Source organism: Phoenix dactylifera, chromosome 10 (assembly GCF_051530095.1).
Source record: "Phoenix dactylifera cultivar Ajwa chromosome 10, Ajwa_hap1_PhDact_Kaust_v1.1, whole genome shotgun sequence".
Classification (NCBI taxonomy): Eukaryota; Viridiplantae; Streptophyta; class Magnoliopsida; order Arecales; family Arecaceae; genus Phoenix; species Phoenix dactylifera.
In genome coordinates this window covers 25,022,648-25,044,927 of record NC_143199.1, presented here as the reverse complement: position 1 = coordinate 25,044,927, position 22,280 = coordinate 25,022,648, and the positions used below count along the sequence as shown (strand labels likewise).

At 39.2% G+C, this 22,280-nt stretch overlaps 1 protein-coding gene across 1 annotated transcript; it reads right to left on the bottom strand.

Moving 5' to 3' along the window:
* Positions 1–18,472: 18,472 nt before the first annotated feature.
* LOC103717407 (ACT domain-containing protein ACR8-like) lies at positions 18,473–21,320 on the bottom strand. Its single transcript, XM_008805781.6, has 6 exons — positions 20,941–21,320; positions 20,661–20,706; positions 20,379–20,561; positions 19,665–20,240; positions 19,468–19,572; positions 18,473–19,334 (listed from the first exon to the last, which is right to left on the bottom strand). Exons 1-6 carry the CDS (start codon positions 21,030–21,032, stop codon positions 18,954–18,956), a joined length of 1,383 nt encoding a protein of 460 aa, XP_008804003.3. The 5' UTR covers positions 21,033–21,320; the 3' UTR covers positions 18,473–18,953.
* Positions 21,321–22,280: the final 960 nt, after the last annotated feature.

Here is a 22,280-nt window from a genome sequence, read left to right as displayed (position 1 = left end):
TTTTCTTCCGTCCATTATGGGGGAGATAATAAACAAAGAAATGGGTAGAATTGGAAAAAAAAGACTTTTTTTTTGTTTTATTATTTTTATATTTTTTATTTTCAATTATGATTCTGGATTTAACGCTGGGAGGCAATCAAGCAAACGTGTCGGAGACCCGCTTTTTGCTTACCACTCTTTGTCCCTTTTCTCGAACTAAGAACTTTAAAAAAGGAGATCACGAACGTGCCCTCGTAATTCAAATTAGTTTCTATAATGCCACGCTATTCGTCGTTACTTTCGCGTGCTCTTCCTTTTGGCTTCTAGCGTGCTTCCACCATGCCCGATTCTCGTCACCCCAGGTGAGCCTTCGTTGGTCGACCGCTCACCGAGCATGAGTTGAATCCAAACCGGATCCTGGAGTGGATCCGCTTACGAGTTTTGCGGCGAGTGGTGCGGTGAAGCTGCTCAAGCTTGGCTTGGCGTACAAAGTAATCAAGCTCGAGTCAAATTTAAGCAACTTGACATTATGTTCAGGCCTGGCATGTCCTTATATTAAACTAGACTTGAGCAAAATCTTGGTGAGATTCTGATTGTTGTTGTTACTACTGCTGCGAACCAAATCATTTAGGCTCAGCTCAAGCTGTCAAAAATGTTTTAAGTTCGCTAGGCAAATGAGCTTGTTAGATCATATCTATTAGCTTAAATAGTGGACCAATCCAACCATTAATCGATACACAAAAATCGACAAAAAGACAAAAAAAAAGGCGGACAATACCGATGTGTCTGTATATATTAGTTTGCGGTTGGACTAGCGTACTAGTTCAACAAAATTAAAAATTTTATAATGAGCTTGAGCCCGAGCCATCTTTAACTAGCTTTAGCTAAGCCCACAATCTGCTGGCAAGGAGCTTGATTACTGCTTTACAAATTATAAATCTGATTGATCTCAAATCAGATTATATTGAGATTTGAAATTTGTAAAAAATATAAAATATATAAATAAATCTATTTTATTCTATAAGCTCAAGTTTTGGTGGATTCAACTTGGTATCAAAGAAAAAAAAGATCCTGAATTAGAATCCTATCTTTATTTTTTATTAAAAAATTTACATGTTGGGCCATCTATTCAAGGAAAGTCAAAACTCAATGCCCGGATGATTTTTGGGGTCAAAACCAAACGATATTTGAGCGAGGTTGGGATCTTGGGTGATTGGATCTAAGGTGGGACCCAGGTGGTCGCAGAAGGGTCTGGTGGTCGGTGGTCAAAGGTTATGATTGGATAATGCTTGGAGAACGGTACTTTGGGGGGAAGTGGTGGTCAACTCGAGAGCGGCGGCGGCAACGGGAGGATTTGGGTCAGACAGAGAGGAAGGCTGCTGGGTTGGATCAGCAGGCAGCTTCAGGACATGATGTCGTAGTTGTTCGGGTCCATGGGCGAGAGAAAAAGCTTACGTTAAGGGACAGTGATCGACCAGAACTTTTGGTGTATCAGCATGCATCAGCATCGTTGAGAGGGAAGGACATGAGCCAGAAATATGTTACTGATGTGGCTCTTTGTCTTTTTCGTCAGCCTGATCTCAAGAAGACCCACATGAAAGAGCAATTCTTGATGCGCCTTACACTATCAAAGTTCAAAGCTGCTGGTCGAGTCTCATTTCCTCGCCATAGCAAAGATATGGCCTAGGTCTAATTATTAGGTGGACCAGTTCAATAAGTGTTGAAAATAATATTATTTAGAAATTACATAGCAGAAGCCGAGGTGGATGTCGATCGAGGACTTTCTATGTTTTCTGGAGGCTTCTTAACGGGAGCCTGATTTTGTGAAGAGGGGGACTTGTGCAACCTACCTGGCCTATCATTGTTGGCTATATAGGAATGCCCGAGTTTTTGAGAGAGGCAATACTTCTCCGAGGATGGTGGCAGATGGAGCTCTACTGCATGCGGCGGAGATTCTCGGTACTATTGAGCTTTCGCCTTCAGAGACGACTAGAGAAATTTGGAGCTTTTATTCTGCTCTTGCAGCGTCTAGGACTGTGCTCATCTCTTGGGTGCCCCCATCCTCTGGCTTTCTAAAGGTGAATTTTGATAGTAGCGTTGGTAAGGGCGAGAGCTGTGGAGGCGTGGAGTTTGTTATCCGAACCATGATGCCAGATTGGTGGTGGCCGAGAGTTAGCGTATCTTCGAAATGTCTGCTGTTTGTGTTGAGCTCAGAGCTGCTTGGGAGAGCATCACCTTCGCGAGGTGTGTGCTGGGTGCAAATCGGATCCTCCTCGAGGGGGACCCGGCCACGGTGATCGAGTGGGTTTGAGGTCGGGGCGGTGCTGCGAAGGGGAGGCCGTTGTTCCACGACATCCATAGACTTCTAAGGGAGTGTGGCTCTTACCTAGCCATGCATGTCTACAGAGAGGCAAATGGCGCTACTGACTGGGTTGTCTTTTTTGCTGCTTACCACTTCGATGGCTTTGTATGGAGAAATCAAGGACCCCAGCTCGAGCCACTATGTGGTCTACTGTTTTCTGATTTTGTTGGTCGCATTCACGCCCGTTGCGTGTGAGGCGCCGTTGTACCAAAAAAAAATTGCTACATCGTTATTATAGAATAGTGTTATAAAATAATAATCTACTAAAATGAATTCAGAAGATTGAAAAAACTCTGCCTAGATTGAGGCGTGTGATGCACACTGCCCTAAGAATGCGATTTACCTCCTACATACAGGTATGTGGCGATCTCGTTCTAAGGTACAACAATCTGGCTTAGCCCAATCCTCCTCTAACAAGCACGATTGCTAGAGAGGCTTAAGCCAATTGACTTCTTCATATGCTTAAAAAATAAAAAAAGATAAAAGGAAAAAAAAAATTAAGAGCAAAAGAACTCTATTTATGGAAGAAACTCTTTAGAGAAGATAGAGCACTAATGAATAAGAGAGAGATTGGATTATTTTAGATTATCCCGAAGAAGTTTATTTATAAACTCTATCCGGACAACTGAAGAGATGTGATAATTCTAAAGATACATAATATTTTGGAAACACCATATCTTTTCAGAACCAACTTTCTCTTATAAAGAGTTACAACTCTTCCAAAAGAAGCATCCAACAAATTGAAAATCATAAAGTTGAATATCTGGGCAACTTAAACTATACAATAGGCGAGGTGTACTGTGGAGTGTTGATAGTATCGGAACCATAGTAGATTAGACCTTGAACTAGGTTTTTTTGACTCAGACTTCTACTTATCACACAAATAGTATAGCTCAATTGAGTCTTTGTGTGGCCAGCGCCATTTAAAGGCCTTACGCTTAGTACCTTGATTTTTCATGAAAATTTTGTTAGGGTTAGCCCAACCCCTAATCACAATCTATATAATATTTCTCACATAGGTAAGTCTTCCAAAAATATTTGTGACCTAATACCCTACAGAATTTCTATCTTGAACTTATTAAGAGTATAACTCAACCTTTCTAAAATATTTTTTGTCACTGACAAGAGTATTCATCATAGGGATGAAAGGAGTATACTTCGAAAAAATGTGCTTTGACACAATCACTCAATCGGCTTCATTTCTATCGTATTGAACTGCCTTTATGAGATTTCCAATCATAGAGGTTAGGTATCCACTATCGGTGACCAAATAGTGGGCTTAAGCCCTATCTTCCTCGATGATTTTAAGACTTTATTTCTAGGCAAACTCTTAATTAATTGATATGCCAAGTTTTTCTCAAACTTGATAAATTTCAAAAAAATGGCATTACTCTTTTTGAGTTGTCTTATAAATTTATAACGAATCTGGATATGCCAGTTCACCTTTTTGTTAGTATTTTTTATTTTGTCAGGTTTTGAGTTAGATTCTAGGTTTTAAAATAAATACAATAAAGAGTAATAATATCTATAAAATTAAACAGCGACACTAAGAAATATAACAAGTATGGTAACTTTGTAATTTCTGCATATTTTTCAAAGTAGCAGTAGGTGTTTTAACAAAAAGTAATAATATACACAATTTTTAAAGCAATTATAATTTCTGCATAGCTTTTAAAAATGCAGGAGTTTTATGCACAGATTTTAAAAATGCAGAAAATCAATTCGTATAGAATTTAAAGTCGTAGAAAACTTCTGCATCGATTTTAAAGCTCCTGTAACTTTCTACATATTTTTTTTTAATCTATAGAAAATTTTTGTATAGATTTTGAAATGCAAAAAAAAAAAATTACAGCCTTTAAAGCTTACAGAAAAATAGCTCATACAAAATTTAAAGCTGTAGAAAACTTCTGCATGGATTTTAAAGCTGCCGTAATTTTTTGTATAGATTTTTAAATCTACATAAAATTTTTGCACATACTTTAGATAGAAAAATTTTGTAGAATTTTAAATTTGCAGAAACTTTTGTACAGATTTAAAGGTTACAGAAAAACTATTTGCATTAATTTCAAAGCAATACGAATTTCTTAGAAAACTGATTTTTGTAAAGAAAACAACTTTTAAATGATAGAGTTAAAGTTATCCAATTCTATACAATTGCACCAAATTTAGTTCTATGCTATCAAATTAAATTTGATAAATAATCAAATAACAATTTCTAGTATAAAGAATCATATTCTTACACTATTGGAAAATATATTGCCTAAAAGTTGCCATATTGTTATTATAGAATAGTGAGATAAAGAAATAATTTACTAAAATAAATTTAGAAGATTGAAAAGACTTTGCCTAGATTGAGGCATGATATGCACACTGACCTAAGAATGAGATTCGCCCCCTGTGTATGGGTCTACGGCTATCTCCTTTGCAAGGTACAACAATCCAACTCAGCCCGATTCTCTTCTAACGAGCACGATCGCTGGGGAGACTTAACCCGACCGACTCTTTCAAATACCTAAGAAATAAAAAAGGCAAAAAAAAAATTTAAGCGTAAAAGAATTCTGTCTGTACAAGAAACTCTCAAGAGGAGATAGAACACTAATGAATGAAAGAGAGATTAGATTGTTTTGGACTAATCCTAGAGGACTCTATTTATAGACTATTCGGATGATCGAAGAGACACGATAGTTCCGAAGATATGTAATATTTTGAAAATATTATATTTTTTGAAACCAACGTTCTCTTTTGAATAGTCACAACTCTTTTAAAAGAAGCATATGACAAAAGGATACTTTAAAGTATTTAAAACAACTAAAATTTAGGAGATAAAAAAAAAAATTTTAATTAAAACTCCAATAATTAGTATAAAGAATTACGTTCTTGGGGCAATGTGCATCACACGCCTCAATCCAGACAAGATTTTTTCAATCTTCTGAATTCATTTTAGTATATTATTCTTTCGTGATACTATTTTATAATAACAATATAGCAATTTTTAAGCACTATTTTCCAACAATAGGTTTTCGCCACATTACCTCTTTGCATTTAAACAATTCAAGATCAAATGAGGGATGTCTGTTATCCACCATACATTTGCCACAGGATTTAAACTGGCCCACCGGAACTAGTCCATGGTATTAGGCCCAGACTCCAAAGCTTTTTTTCTTAAAAAAAATCAAAAATATTATTAAATTTTTGTCTAAATATACCCATAAGAATCAACATACAAAATATTTATAGGAGCGATAGATATAGGAGTCTACAAATTAGTCCCGGTATGATTAGATCCATAACTTGCAACCGAATCAAGTATACTTTTTGCTTCTATATAAACATATGTTATCTTAAAAGAATAAAGGGTAACAATCATTCATTTATTTTTTTTTTTATAAAAAGGATAACAACTATTTACTAGAAATCCTGTACCAAGAGATGAAAAAGCCTCTAAAGGTGATGAAGCCGATATCTATCTAACAACAATCAGAAATTCTTCTTCGAAAAATAATATACGAGGCCTCGAACTTTTTGTAGCATATATCAAACCTTCTCATATGTCTCATAATTCTGCTATCAAAATAGTAATACCAAAATTTCTGAGACCACCTGCAGCTACAAGGAAATCCATTGAGCTCCTGATGATAAAACCTAAACCACCATAAACACCTCTTTTCCAGATACCACTTCCAAAAAGCTTTTTTTTTCCGAATATGAAATAAATTAGTATGAGATAAATGAGCTAAATTGTTTAATATGAACATGGGTTGGCACTGTGGCTGCCACTTATCATAAAGTCATTGGGAAGCCACACTGTGTCCCTATCACTCCCAAAGTCACAGCATCTTTCTGAGATGTGGGGCCAAGTAATGCTTTCAGACTTCTATTGTAAGAGAGATCAAAATAAATATTGTGCTCACTCGCCTCCCAACGAAAGAAAAAAGTTTCTTTAAAAAAAAAAAACAACTAGGAGGTGACCTCCTTTATCGGTGCAGAGTGTTTATCTTGGAGCCAAGTTCGGTAGAGATCGATAGCATTTTTGTTTGAGTAGCTTCGACGAAAGGGGTGTTGTACTATAATATTATACACATACATTCAACTTTAGTGTCACCTAACCAAACCTATTACTGATGTATGGGGCTGGCTGAGGTGGGGCTAATGCTTGAAAAAGCTTCATGTATCTTGAATTATATTGATACATCAAGATCAAAGTCTTGGTAACAAAAAGCAAGAGTGGGTAGGAAAGTGGATTAAGGTGTAGGTTCAAGACGTGGACTCTTTTTTTTTTTTTTTTTTTAAGAAAAGGTACAAGATCAGGATTAAGAAGAGGCTCCTGAAGCAAATTTATCAAATTACCTTGGGTTGGAGATCCAAGTCATGACTGTCGTCATGATATGGAAAGCGTATCAACATGCATACCGATGCAGTAATAGAATGACAACAGTATAAAGCCCGGTACTGAAATAGTATATCTCGATCATTATAGACTATCGTCATGATCCAGGCACCTCTTACAATGGAATTACGATAGCTATTCTGAATAATAGAACAAGGAGACCCATCAAAGTTAATTTTGACCCGACGGAGCTGCGGGAGAATTTAGGATACAAAGTGATTCGAAGAACACCTAACAAAGAGCGAGGAAGGACAAGGAGGAACCATCTTTACCTTGGAAAAAAGAATAAATTAATAAATAATAATAATTCAAGAATTAAATGGGAGAAAAAAAAAGGGAATGGGAAAGAGTAAGTAAATGGGACAATAGCTTCCATCTCAATATTAATACCGTCGACTATTAACAAGTCCTCCATGCTGTCATTTTGAATCCGCCATTAGCATTTCCTTCCATTCATAAGTGAATTTTTACCTAGTCAGTCTATGGTCCTTGCTGCTCCAATGTCATTGTCCCTTTGGGCTCGTTTGGTTCGCGGAAAAAGAAGAGGGGAAAGTGTGGTCAACGGGAAAGTAATGAGATGCCTCTTGTTTGGTTGGAGTTTTTAAAGGAGAGAGATGGAAAAGTTGTATTCCCATGGGAATATGATTCCCACATTTTGTGAAAAAGTCTTTTCCATGAGAAACATGAGGCAAGAATCACTTTATTTTTATTTTTTTCCAAAAAGGCCTTTTAGCATTAAAGAAGCATGAAAACCTAATTTTTATTAAGGGCATAATAAGAATTATACATAACTTTCCTAAGAAAGTGGATGGCCAACCAAACATAAGCATTTTGGAAATTTGTCACTTTCCGATGGTCAACCAAACATGCCAAAAGTACTTTCCTAGGCATTCTCTTCCTAGAAATTTGTTTCACAAGAATCATATTCTTAGGAAGAAAAAAGCTTTCCGCGAACCAAATGAGCCCTTAAAGTTTCCACCATTGCTGCCGGAATGTTGATGCCATTACTTTTGCACCACAACAAACAATGCTTATTTCCATCAGATCATCGAGGGTGGCAAATAGATCTTTTTAAAAATTGTTGGAGTAGAAAAAGTGAGTTGCGTTCCATTCAAAAATATTGTCCGCTTTAAAAAAGAGCACGACTAAAGATTTATGCCCCTCCACACCCCAAGCAAAAACTAACCTGGAACAAGTTCTATTCTGTTCCCTCATCCTGCAAGTCCATACTACAAGACTCCATGGAAAGTTACAATACCAAAGAAGATTGGAATGTCTATGTCCCTTGTGCGAGTCTTGTCCGGAATCAGTGAAACATCTTTTCATCCATTGCCCCTTTTCTGAGAGTATATGTTCAACTATCAAGTTTTGCATCGGCAACACAAAACAAAACAAAAAAAAATCTGCTCCGTTTTTTATTTATGGACAATTTGAGGAAAAAAGAAGGCACCTATGAGCAAGAGGAAGACATGGGACCAGTTAATCATGGCTGTCTGCCGGGATATTTGGAAAGAACATAAATAAGAAGTTCTTCTGGGGACGAAAATGCCTATTCCTACAATAAGAATTGCTGCGTTCCATTTGTTTGAGGCATGAGGTGCTTTCTGCTAACCGAAGGATGTTGACAAATACTTTAAGTTGCCAAGATGTTTAGGTATTTGTTAGTTAACAGGCACCGTAATATGACATTGTAGCTTCTTATCTATCCTCCATAATCTTTCATTCTCTAAATAAGATTGTTAGGTTTTTTCTGGAGGAGTTGCCGCTCGAAATCTGACCTGATAGATGGATAGATTGACAGGAGAGCTGCTCTGCTCGGCAGAGTTGGAGAAGAGTAGCATGGCAGTAGAGTTATTCTGTAATCATAACAAACGATCGGGGGTTGTTAGAACTTATCTGGCTAAAGATCCTCCAAGAGAGATAAAAGAGAGGTAGAAGTTTTGAAATATGATGATAGGAGTTTTCTTTGTCGTATGTAAAGGATCCATATGCCTAGTATTTATAGAGTAGAACTGATCACGGGCCTTCTGGCCCGCCCAGCCCAATCCAAAATTTTTCGGGCTTGGGCATTAAAAAAAAGACCCATGGGTCGGGCCTAGAAACTTTTAAAAATAGCCCGGCCCGGCCCGTGTATATATATATATATATAAAGTTTTAGAGAGCCCATTAAACTGTTGGGCCATTCTGGCCCATTTTCAGATTCCAAACAAAGAAAAAATTGGGCCTGTCGTGTCGGGCCTGTCGAGTCGGGTCTGGGACCAGATTTATAAAGTCGGGTTGGATTTAGACAAAAATTTAAGCCCGACAGTCGGGCCGGGCCGGGCCTGGGCATAGCCATCGGGCCTAATTTCTGCTGTAGAGCTCGGTCCGGGCCCGACCCGACCTGGGTTTTGATCAGCTCTATTATAGAGGAGAGGACGTGAAGCTGTATGATTAGGATCGCAAGATTCATAGATAAGCAGTTTAGCTATTTCCATATCCGCTGATCGAGACTATGAGGATATATTTTTTTTTCACATGCACTATGATTAGGCGCTTTTCTTATCTGCTGGTCAGTTATGATATTCCTTTTTGGACAAATTGAGAACGCACCGAGCTATAATCAATCACTAATTATTCAAAGATTTGATTGACCGTTAATTTTACTGAACATATATCATCGTTTGATTCAGCGAGCTGAGCTGCCAGACAAGATTTTAGGGTTGGCTGACGAATCCAAGCCATATCAGGAGGATTAGGTGGGGGAACCTATTTTCCTCTCTGGTCATTTACAACTTAGGGATAACAACAAAAAAAACCCTTTCTTTTTTTGCACAATTCTACAAAATTTTTCCTCCTACTATGAAAAATTATCATCGCTACACTCTCATTATCCTGTACCACTAATATTTCTGAATTAACATATTCTCCAACTTCAAGCAATATGTAAGCCGCTATATATTTTCTTTTCCTTTCTTTGAAAAACTCAACCAAATCTAACTCCATGTAGGTCTTTTCTTCTTCTTACTCGTGGCCTTCCATCTTGCACCCATTGCAGCTCACACAACAACGTCCTACAAAGTTAAGCGTACCCGTTAAGTTTCTTGAGGAACCTTTATGCCCTAAGCTTTACTCGTTCCACGTTCTGCATTAAATTTTGCACGGTCTTGCAGTCTGGCCATCCTCTCCCACTTGCTCTAGGGCAGCCTTGGCTTCAGTACCAATGGCTTGCTCCCATCTTCCTCACCTCCTACCTAAACATCACCACCTTTCTCATCTTCACCGGCTTGATACCTGAGACTTTCCTACAAATTATTGAGCTTAAGGAGCTCACCAAGTCACAGTGAATGACCAACGATGTAACTTCACAAGTCCTCTTCGGAAAGCCAACACAAAAGTACCGTACTGTAACAGTTCATGACTTCTTATTCCTGAAATAACTAAACTCTATAGTTATTTACTAATTCCCATCATCCATGTAGTGACCACCTATGAAAAGTTGAAAGATGCACGCTAATGTTGCAATGATGGGCATCATTAATTAATTCGTTTTGCTTAATGTTCATCATTGGCTACGTATTTGGTCAAGAAGAATTAGGTATCTATTGCTGCTGGATCCGAACTAAGGTAGGAGCGCAACTCGTACGACCCTGAGATCAGCTAGAGACGGTTTGAGCAGATTGGTTGAGGCATTGGACGCTGGACTTCTCCGCTGGATGGCCTGCAAAAAGTCCACTTGGCGGAGAATTTTTGGTGAAAACCCTCCATTGCCTAAATCAGAACAACGCGGCAATAGTATGGAAGGGAGAGATTTCAATAGAGTGAGGACACTATGAGAAAGGTAGCGCATTGCATGTACATTGTATACCCGAGGTTTTCTAGATTATCGTTACCTAGGCCGACGTGGTGTGCAATGATGACTACGCAATGCCCGATGGTACGACCACAGCATGGGTGCTAGTCCACGTGGGCAATAGAGTGTGCTAGTGGGGCGTAGGATGTAATGCCGCTATGACTATGGATTGCCAAAGCTGTCGGTTGTTGGGGCTGTCTGCCTTTATCGATGTGTGCCGATTGTTCTCTACGGCTGGCGACTCCTTGATCAAAGCCGAAGTCCTTCGCTTCGGTTTTCATCAAGCCCTTTCCGACTTCTCAATTGCCAACCTAGTTCGAAGCATCACCATGAGCTTCTCATCCCTAGTAATGAGACAAAACCTTAATTACCAAGATGAATTGAAGTAGAATAGTCACATAGATACTAGACTCACTAAGTTGTGATTTGCGTCGACCTACCACATATTGCAATCTCAACCTCAATTTTCCCCTATAATCTAGTAAAGATAAAGGGATAACTAGCCACAATTCACCGAGTCACAGCATCATGAGGCATTTAGACCTACTTCATGGAATCCATATCTAATATGGTTTTGCCCTTTCATTTTAGCCCCTTCTTGAGTTTCTTTTTTGAAGCTATAATAAGAATGTGCTTCCTAATTACAAATTTCCTATCATTCCACTCCATGCCTATTGATTGAGCTAGTGTTTCCTGTCGTTTAATGATTGCACGCTTGCTATTTGATTCTTTCTCGCAAAACTTGAAACTCTTTGGACTGGCAGTATTCATGAACGAAGAGGCCGTTCATGATTGGGTTCGGCTTATATCTAATGTTATGATAATCTTGCTCGGCTACATTGTCTAACCAAATCCACTAATAAGACACTTGACTTTTATCCATGAATCTGAGTTTGAAACCATTTGCCAAGCAATCTGCATCTGGGATAGAACGCAAATTGAAAGAGTCAAAAAAATTACCCCTTTTTTTTTTTTCCAAAAAGAAGAGTCCAAAAGAACCTAATCCAAGGTACTCTTTCATCCTAGTTTGTTCAAAGCCCATATTTTAGGTCCAATAGCAGCCCAGGTTGGAAGGACTTTGGTCATTTAACCCTCAAATTTCCAGAACAGTACTTCCACTGCAAGGATGAAATTGGAGGAGAAACCCAACCCAAACTGAAACAGATTCTTATTTTGAGGCATTAAATTAACATTAAAATATGGATTAATTTATCTTTATTCTGGAAGAAATCATCTTTTTCTTTTAATTTTTTGGTAAATGAAACCATAGTTTCAAATGACAGCCACTATAAAATGACAGCTCAACAATTTACATAACTCAATATTTGTTTAACAAGAATTTCTAACATGTCTGTAACCTCGAGAAAGTAATACATATCCTTGATGCCATTAATTTTTGTCATTGCTATAAACCCTAACTTGTCATTTATATATATATATATATATATTTGCTTTTGGAATAGTTTAAGTTAAAAAGAAAAATCTGTCATTATGCTGCAATTATCCTATATCGGTTTTAACCATGGCGGATTGATAGCAGTAACTGTATCATTAAACCATGCCTGCAACATGGAGAGGGCAATACGGAATAAATTCAATCATCATATCCAGATTTCCTATATAATCAATAGACATATGGAATGCAATGCATTACCTACATGAGATGCAACTTCCTAGAAGAGCTGCAATATACTCATTTGTGGAACATGGAAATCTGTGCCTGTATTTTGTCAACAATATCTGAACATGGTGATCTAAGACATTGCTCATCATTCAACCACTAAGCATTTCAATCAAGCCCTACGTTCTCTGAACTGATATACACCCATCTTTCTTCTAGACTATGGCAAACCTTCATTATAGAAGAAAGCAGGTTTCAGTTGGCTTGTGCTCACCTGGATAAATTAATGAGGGGGATCTTCACCTAAGCAGGAATGATCTAGGAATTAAGCAACAGCTCTCTTTCTTCATGCCATCCTTCGATCCACTAGAGGTCCAGAATGTATTCCGTCATAAGACAATTGACCCTTATCCCTTAGGGACTTGATACGAAGCCAAGACACTTAAAATGCAATTTTCAAAAGAGCAACCTTTGAATAATAAACAGATTTTACTAGATAATTTTAATAGATTTTACTAGATTTTACAAGACAAAATTCAAAATCCCGGAGATACTCCCACAGAGGCATGTATACAAGGAGAAGAGGTGAGAAGAAGCCCCTCAGCTGTTCACAAAGAAATAGTTTATTATATACTGTTAAAATCTCTTATGACAATCCATAAAATCATGAAACTTCATTTTATGCAAAACATATTTTTTGGACAAAATGAAGTTGCTTTGCATGAAAGTTATGCTTCAAGTTTTATGATTTGCTAGTTTTTTTTCTTAAATACACCTTATGAGAAACAATTAATAAGTATCTTTAATAAAACTTATTTATTTAAAAACATAATAAAAAAATGAACTTTGAACAACTTAAGTTTGCTGCATTTAGGTTAATAAGAAAGATTTTGGGGTTCTAAACCTCGGGCCACCGCTGGCAAGTTCCCGTGACGTACGGCGAATGTAGCTACCGACGCCATAGCTGGTTCTACTGTCGGATGACCGTTGACACTTAGTAGATGCTTCCCCTTGAATTGGATAGAAAATGCACCCAATCCATTCCCATAGAAGCATTAGATAATAATCCTATGGTGTTTTGGTTTGACTTTTGATTTCTTTATTGCAAGTTGAGAAAGCTCGAAAAGAGCACAAGTGATTTAAAAAGAAGATTTTTTTTTTCTTCTCTCTAAAATAAGACTTTCTTGTCCCATCCGGTAGGATATTTTGCCAGAACAAGAGATACTCTCATGGATGGGAGAAGAATGGAGGTGACATACAGTGGATGGCCTCACTACCTATGTTTTTTTTTCTGAATAGATTTCTTTCTCTTTTGTTGTTTGAATAGTCTTCTCTTTTGCTTGTGTCTTCTCCAAAAGAGGACCACCTGAATGATTCACCAAATGTTTGTCAAATGATCATTAGACAAGGAGTGTAGAAGAGGCATTTGGATCTGTTAATTAATTAAAAAGGAGCCACTTCTACTGCTACACAAGTTTCTAATTGAAAACCAATGACATTGGGTTGAGAAAATAAAAAGCTTAGTAAAGAAGAATAAAGATAATGTGATATATCGAGAGCACCACGCTAGGTAGGATGAGATATTTACATTATATAGAAATTTTACAGAGAAGTTGCTCAATTATAAGAACAATTATAGTGATAATATATGCCATTATTTGTTTCTTTATATGCGCTTATTTATTTCCTTCGTTATAAGAAGGTATATGGCATGATTTACTTTCTTGTATGCCATTATTTATTTTTTTCATCATAAGGAGTTTCTTGTGTGCCACTATTTTTCTTTCATCATAAGCAAATATATACCATTATCTATTTCTTCTAGGATATGAGTAAATCCCAATAGTGTCAGCATATGTAGTTGGTGAACAAAATTTTATTGTGTTAACGAGTGATATGCGATCAAACCCTGTCAAAGGAAATAGCACATGAGTGATATTGAGCATGGATCGAATTTAAGCGAACCATGTTATAGTGAGACCCTTGGTGAATATACCAACCATAAAAACTAATTACACTAGGTTAAGAAATTTAAGGGCTTAGTAGAAGAGAATGAAAATAATACAATATATCAAGGGAACCACACTTGGTGAAATGAGAAATGTATATTACATAAAAACTATACAAGAGACTGGTTAGACAATTATAAGCACAATTATGATGATACAACAAAGATATGATGTAACTACAGAGAGTGGACAACTATATAATATTATAAGAACGTATATTACCATGATTTGTTTCCTTATATACCATTATTTGCTTCTTTCATCATAAGGAGATGTATAACATGATTTATTTTCTTGTATGCTATTATATATTTCCTCCATCACAAGAAATTTCTTATATATATGCCGCTATTTTTCCTTCATCATAAGGACGTTTATATTATTATTTATTTTCTTTAGAATAGAAGTAAAAAAAATACTATAAATGTTTATAATAAAAAAATAATAGATAGTTTTTGTGGCTAATTATTTCGGTAGAGTTCTCTAGACCGGTGAGAAGGAGTTACCTAGAGCGTTTTGTGACTTGTTATTTTGATTTTTTTTTTTTTTTTTGGTGACGGTGGAAATTTGAACAAAACCACCTTCTTATTCAAATGAACACCAGAAAGTCAGGTCATTATTTTAATTCTATAATAACCATATAAGTTTTAACCGTTGCAACATTACAGTGGTTAATTTTCTGAAACTTTCTCTACTATTTTTACGGATTGTTCTCCTCGACTAACGCAACTTTCTTCCCGTAATCTGGCCATGGAGCTCTAAATATGCTTTGCCGAAGTCATTACACACTTCATGAACAATTACGGAACGAGCACGGAGAGAACTGGGGTGAAATTAAATAGCTGAAGCCATGGGCCCACGCGAGGGGGGAACAAAGCTGGAGGAGACAAGCCGGCATCAAAAGGCGAGAAATTATTCGAAAAAAAGTAGCCTGCGAGAATGCCGGTCATGTGACGAGGAGAAACCGGCAGAAGGCTCGGCTCTCGGCCGCCTCGCCCGGCGAGCGCGGCAGCTGGGAGAATAATAACAATAATATTTCTGCAGAAGACTGGATCTGAGTCTGCGTGTACGTGTTTTGGGAGCAGTGTAGGCTTATGAGCCATGAGGTGGTGGAGAAAGTTGACAAAGGTGTACGGGGAGGGAGGAAGAAGGGGCGAGGGAGAAGGAAGTTGATGGCAGCCGGCTTGGCAGTGGAAGAGTCCAAGAACAAATGGAATCAATGCATGGAAGTCGTAGAGAGTGTCATGTGGTTTTCCTGGTGCTCATGAAGCTTCTGAGGACCTGCACCTTAGTTCTAGATGTCTGTACCATGGGATTTATAGATACAAAATAATGCATTACCTTGATTGGATATATCTGCTTCCCCTTGTCTCTCACAATGCATGCAAGCTTATAGATTTTATATTTTCCTTCTTTTTAAAAAAAATTTACCCAGCAGCTTAAGTTTTCTAGTTTAGCAATTCGTTAACATGCTATCGAAGTTCACTTTGCTAAAGATCGTGAGTTCAAATTTCTAAGTATATTGTTGGCTCAGTCCTTAATAATTTAAACTTTTTAAAATTAAAATCAATTATTATAATAAAAATATTTACAAATATATAAAATAAATAGTAATACTCTAAAAAAAATACGGAATCCATAAATATGTTAGAGATTCTAAATGTTTATCCTTCATTATAAAACATAATGTAATATAGTTGGATTAATATAGCTACGTTGGCTTGACAATTGTAAGTTCATAAAAGCATGTGAAAAAGCTGGCGATGAATAATGTCCAACTCTTTTAGGTTTTATTACACTGTATATGTAGTGTCTTTGTCGGATATGCTTCCCATGTAGATCTACTTGCTTTGTGACTCTGCATTGGAGCCAACCTGCTCCCTTGCCACATATGCCACTATTTGAGGTTTGAAATACTTATGGAGGTTTTATATATTAAAAGTATTATGTAACACATATATAGTTTATATAATTTAATATTCCAAGTATTTTAAAGTTGGGAGGAATGGAGATTTTGTTTAGGAGCTACATTGGTTTCCAGATAATAACAGAATTTACGTCAAGATTTCAATGAGGTCTTTAACACTATTGTCAAACCATTCTTTGGAGAGCAGGTTTGGAGTTGGCATGATCAATTAAATAAAGAAAAAAAACCCCTCAATTTGGCTGCAACTATGCCTTCATTACATTTATTAATTCTACATGATATTATAAAATAATTGATAATTTAATCACTAAGGATCGATCAATAGACTATCCAGACTATTGAAGATTCATTAATGGTTGGAGAACTTTACAATGATCAAAGGAAGTTATAAATATTAAGCATCATTTAAACAGTTCTGTTTTTTTCCAGGTACTTACTGTTAGAAGGCTAGCTTAGGGAGGGGCCTTGATGAGCAGGTTAGACCAACTCCCCAAACAGTGTTTTGTATCATGTTTGTGGATCTCTTGCACTCTTATGGACTAACATGCTTATATCCAGCATTTTGATGCATTAGCTTCCAATGCCACACAGCATATTTGTAGAACCAATTTTATCCGGTTCAACCAATGCTTCATTATTTCAAAGATGAAACTAATATGAAGTCAGTTACTCTCATGCCATAAAGAAAATAAGAAGGGATTGAAGAATAGATGCACTTTGGATGCATCGATCTTCCAAACTTAGGACCAGAAATTAGGTGGTGGTATACTCTTGCATTGAAGTTATCCTTGAAGTCAAATCATGTCACTTTCTAGACCTAAATTGTTGCCAATGTTCACCAACATATGTTCTACTTCCAACATTTGTTTGGTCGATTAAACACTACTATAAGGACCAATTAATTATAAGCTTCTAGTGCAGCCCCTGTTTCCCAGGACACAAATATGAACCTGAGCACAATTTCCTTCCATGTCTAGTAGATAAAAATTGGAGGATGGCATGCTTTGGATGCATCATTTCTTTAAGCCAAGGAACACCATTTTGGATGTGGTACTCTCAAGGTGCTGTTTCCTTGGAAGTTGCTTGCCCTTGCCACCTTTTTTGTCCCAGTTGATTGCCGGACTCACCTAGGTGTCTTGTCTGTCTTCTAGTTGTACACCAACTCCCTTGGACTTTCTTCCCTTGCTCATATTTGAGGAGCTATCTCCTAATGTCACATAGCAGATTACTTGCGTCAATTTCTATTCAATTCAACTACTTCCTGGATTAAAAGATAAAGCCAGAGATAGGTCTGACTTCTAACATTATATTTGGAAAGGAAGGAATGCTTTGGAGGATGATATTAAGCATTTTTTTATGCCTTCTTTCAAATTAACAACCTACAAATTAGATTGCAGCATACTTGCATATTGTTCCAATGGAAAGTATGATGAACATTTTCAGGTCCTAAATCATCAAAGTTACATCTTGCTGTCTCCTTAAATTATGCAAAGCTGGAGGAATAGTGTCCACTAAACCGAGTAAAATGATCAGGGGGAGCAGATATTAGTAGCTTTACCGTTGAGAATCGTTGCCAAGTCCTAATTTTATTACGAATTTTGTTAGTCATTAGTTATAATAACTTTAGAATTTGGGTTCATGTTAAGTTAGATTGAACCTTAAGCTTAATAAATTTGAAATTGTTTTACAACTAGAGTGCGATATCAGTATTTTTACCTTTTAGTAGATGTTGATGCTTCTATCTTGTAGTGGAAATTTTTTTTTGGTTTTATAAATAGGAGGAAAAAAGTTATATCAAGAATTTGAAAGAATTATTATTATTATTATTATTTTGCTACAATGGATGACTCACACCACTCTAATATGAATACATCCATATAAATCGGAAGAATATCAAGCAAGATCCTCGGCAGCTGAGACTCACCTATCCGGAGCACCCCACCAGAGTGATCACCACAAATAAAACCATCCAGTCAGCAGCACCATTCGTCTTCCTTTAGACGTGCCTACCCCTAAAAGAGATCCATCCTCTCGCCAAGATATCTCGAAATAGAAGATAGATCCAAAGCATTATTTTTGACCAGATGAGACTTGTTTGTGAGAGAAAGCTAAACTCTTTATTTCGGCTTTTCTTGTTTTTAATAAAAAAAATTTTTCTAAATTTTTTCTTCCACTATTATTTTTTTTTCCGTAATTCTCAGTGTGTTTAGTATTTGTTCTAGATCTTAGGTTGGATCGATCTACTTCGGATGGATAATTTGTTATTCTACACTCATCTCATGCCAGATAAGCCAACTACAAACCCACCAGACTTGAAGAGAATTACAAAATAAAGTTCCCTCGAAGAGAGCAAGATGAAATCAAATGATGGAGTCAAACATTAGTACTAAACATCAATGGTCTATGTACAAGGTGTGTCACCCAAAAGAAGAGAAACAACCAGAAAAAAAAGGAACAAACCACACCAATCTTTCAAAGTTGGCACTCCACCAATCGACCACAACCAACCAACTCCCACCAAATTGCCCCCAACCAGCAACGTTCAAACTTCAAACCCCAAAGCAGCAACAAAGACCCCATCCCCAACCAATCCATTTCTTTCCTTCTCTTTTGTTCTTTTTCTCTTGTCCAAAACACTACTTCAGTGGCCCCTCATCCCCATTCAGAACCAAATATCCCTAGGACCCGAATTGTTTGACAATTTAACAACCATCAGATACTCTCTGTCTTTGCTTCATATCACCCACCTCCTTCTTCCCCGCCTTGTGTTATGTACAAATCCAATTGGAAGCAAGGTATCGTATGATACAAAGACACAACCAATGGAACATAGAATCTAAGAGCAAGACCTAATCAACCCCAAGTTGTACAGATTCCTCATCACTAGATTCCCCAGATAGAACAGCCCTAAGCCACCACCAGTCTGAGGCTGAGCCTCCTCCCGGGCCCTCGCCGCCTTCCGGTAGACCTGCAGCCACCGCTCCTCCTCCACTTTAAGGCAACCTGTGCCGGTCCCGATCCTCTGCCGGACAGCCTCAATTGCATCATGATCTGCTGCCTTCCCGGCGGCATCAATCACATAGAAAAAATTCGAGGCCATGTCGCCCTTCGTCGACACTTCCGCTCTTGTGACGAACAGCCCATTCTCCCGGAATGTCCGAGTGATGTCGGCGAGCAGCCCCGGCCGATCCACGGCGCACAGCTCCACTCTCAAACCCTGCCACCATGCAGATATGAAGTTAATTACATCAACACAAAATGACATTGGAGGAAACAATCAGATACTTCTGTCCCTGTTTCTTTCAGAGGAATCATGCATAATTTAGTAACAAAGGTGGTAGCTTTGATACCTCTGATGCTCTCCTTTCAATGGCGGCTTGCAAGCATTGGATCACTCGCTGCCTCTCTGCTTCTGAACTGATTGGGCTCCCATCTTTGTGCCTTATATAGAACTCCTGAACAAATCCAGCAAAGTAATTTACTCTAAGGAACCAGTTTTTTTTTTTTTTTTTACGCAAGTTCTTAATCCAAGTGAGAAAGATCAAACCTGGAGAGCTCGATCGCCATCAGTGTCAATGGTTCCATGGAACACCACGTACTCCATGTCTGTAAGCGTGCAAACAATGTCGAACAGTAGCTTGGGGCGGTCCCGGCACTGGACGGTGACGATGGAGTAGCCTCTCTCGATCCAGTTCTGGACGGAGACGGAGGGCGGCTGCGCCGTCGGAGACGGGGAAGGGTGCTCGTAGTCGCGGTCGGCAAACATCATCTGGTGGAGGCGGCGGTCGGTGTGGGCGATGGCAACGGAGGAGACGGCGGTCTTGGCGCCGCGGACGCCGTGGTCGCTCTTGAGGACGTGGCGGAGGCGGGACTCGACGCGGTGGATCCGGAGGGAGTTCTCGATGAGCTCGCCGCAGCCCTCGTCCCGGACGACGAGGAGGCACGCGATCCGGCCGTTGTGGGTCCAAACCTTCGCCTCCACCACCCCGCACTGGAGGTCGGCGAGCACCGCGAAGACCTCCGAGAGGAGTCCCGGCCGATCCGCCCCGGTGAGCTCCAACACCGTTACGCCGTCGCCGCCACAGCTGCCGGAGGACCTAGTGGCGCTCCCCGTCGCCAAAGACTGCGTTTTTACGAGAAAGTAATTGACGGAGCTTCTAAAAATGAGATTTTTGCGGGATTTTATGAATTTTTCGAAGCAGTAAGCAAATAGAACTCAAAATAATCGGATATTTTCAGGGAATTTAGAGGGAGAAAAGACCTGTTCGATATAGGAGAGGACGCTGTCGTCGGTGAGCTTGCAGCCGAACTTGTCGGTAACGTGGAAGACGTCCATGAACCAGCGGCCGTCAAAGGAGACGTAAGCCTTCTTAATGGACAGCTCGAGGTCGGTGAGGACCTGGACGGCCTCCAGGAGAATGCCGTGCTTTCTCGCGCTGTCGACCTGGTTTCATGACAACAGGGGAAATCTGCGTTAGTGTCATTTCTCCCTAAAAATCCTCCATTCTTGCATCTCGGAGTTTGTTTTTTTTTTCTTCGTTACCTGGACCAGCGTCGCAGTGGGGCAGACGGCATTGTCAATGACCACCCTGCAACAAAGAGCCAGAACAAAGGCGTAAGAAACCCGTCGCAGAAAAGCACTTCTAGGTCTGCAACAAAAACTAAAAGAGAAGTGCTTCGAAATCGATTAAATCTCGACGCTTTAGAGGAAAAGAAACAAACAAATCAAACGAGATGTAGAGATTAAGCAACTAGAGTTGTAAACAGTTTGAAACGAAGGAAACAAAAGCTTACAGAACAGAACATAGAGCAAGAGAACGAACCTAGGAGTGTTCATCCGGATGACGAGCTTCTCGTACTCATCCAAATAGGCCGGCCATTCCCTCTCCTCTCCCTTCAACACCTCGAACGCCATTTTTCTCTGAAAAAAAAAGGAACTCCCTACTCTGTCCTTTTGAACACTCCTTCGTCCCGCTCCGTCCTCCCCTTCCTCCCGCTCGAAGTCCCTCGCTCTTCCCTCTCGCTTTCTCCCTCTAATATCCCCGCAACGCGACGAGACCAGCAAAGCGAAGTCCCTCCAAAATCCCCGCCGCGACCAAAGATCACCCAGTGGCCGACAGGTTCCTCCCACTCCTTTGTCCCGCCTCCACCTCCCTCTCTTCGATCAAATCGCCTCTCTCTTGGAAGGGCACGAGCTTCCCACTGGAACCGGGACCCAAGGGGCTTCGTATTTAAAGCGCAAAGCCACGCCTCACTCCACGGTTCAGGCGGTCAACCGACTTGGTCCAGGGGGCCCGATTCCGGTCCATTGAACCGAGCCCACGTTGCCTCCGAGTGTCATCCAACACAGCTGCAATGTCGCTCCGTGGTCCAATCTTTGCTTCCGGTTCAAGAGACCACCGGTCCGGTGGGGACCGGGTGGAGCCATTTTGGCTTGGTTCACAAGTGGAGAGTGATGGGGGGCCGACCGCCTCGACCGCCCATGTCGGACCCGCTGCCCTTTCTCTCTCGTCGTCATCGCCGTCGCGCGATATTACTAACTAACATCCTAACCCTCCATTCTTTTTTTGTCATTTTGAGTTAAAATTGCCGTCCAGCCATTTACGTGGCATTAACCGCCTATAACCATTATTGGAACTCTGGATTCTCGAGACCCAAATCCATGACGAACGTGGAGCCACGTGTAATTATAACGGATGGAATCTTGCTTTAGCTTTGGAACATTCGCTCTAACCTTTAGAATTTAATATAAGCCGGAAGAGCGGTTGGATTTAGCAAGAGAAAACCATCATTGGGTCGCCTGCATGCGGATTACTGCTCCAAATACGGTGTTTTTAAATTAAAACCAGCTATTATTATGTACATAAATATCACGTGACTTCGAGTCAGAGGCACGAGTGCCGTCTTTGGGACTTCATGGGCCTGCACGACGTTCCCACACAATTCATCTATTTTTGTTAAAAAAATAGAAAGATAAAGTATTTTAAAGCGTATTATTAGCGTAAATAATTAATTCATAGTAATGGTGCTATGTTGGACGTACGATCCCTCGTGTTTCCGTCATGATGTTGCCACGTGGTAGACGGGAGCATTGATTACATCCGTCGTGCTTCCAGCTTCCCACCTCTTGACGACGACTAATGACAGATGTTTTTTTCTAAAA

Bases quoted from the DNA above. Each gene is read 5' to 3' on its own strand.
- LOC103717407 (XM_008805781.6), bottom strand. From the start codon at position 21,032: ATGGCGTTCGAGGTGTTGAAGGGAGAGGAGAGGGAATGGCCGGCCTAT. The intron at 19,573-19,664 runs GTTTGATCTTTC...GGATTTGTTCAG, and splicing joins ATGGCGATCGAGCTCTCCAG to GAGTTCTATATAAGGCACAA. The intron at 19,335-19,467 runs GTATCAAAGCTA...GCATGGTGGCAG, and splicing joins TTGAAAGGAGAGCATCAGAG to GGTTTGAGAGTGGAGCTGTG.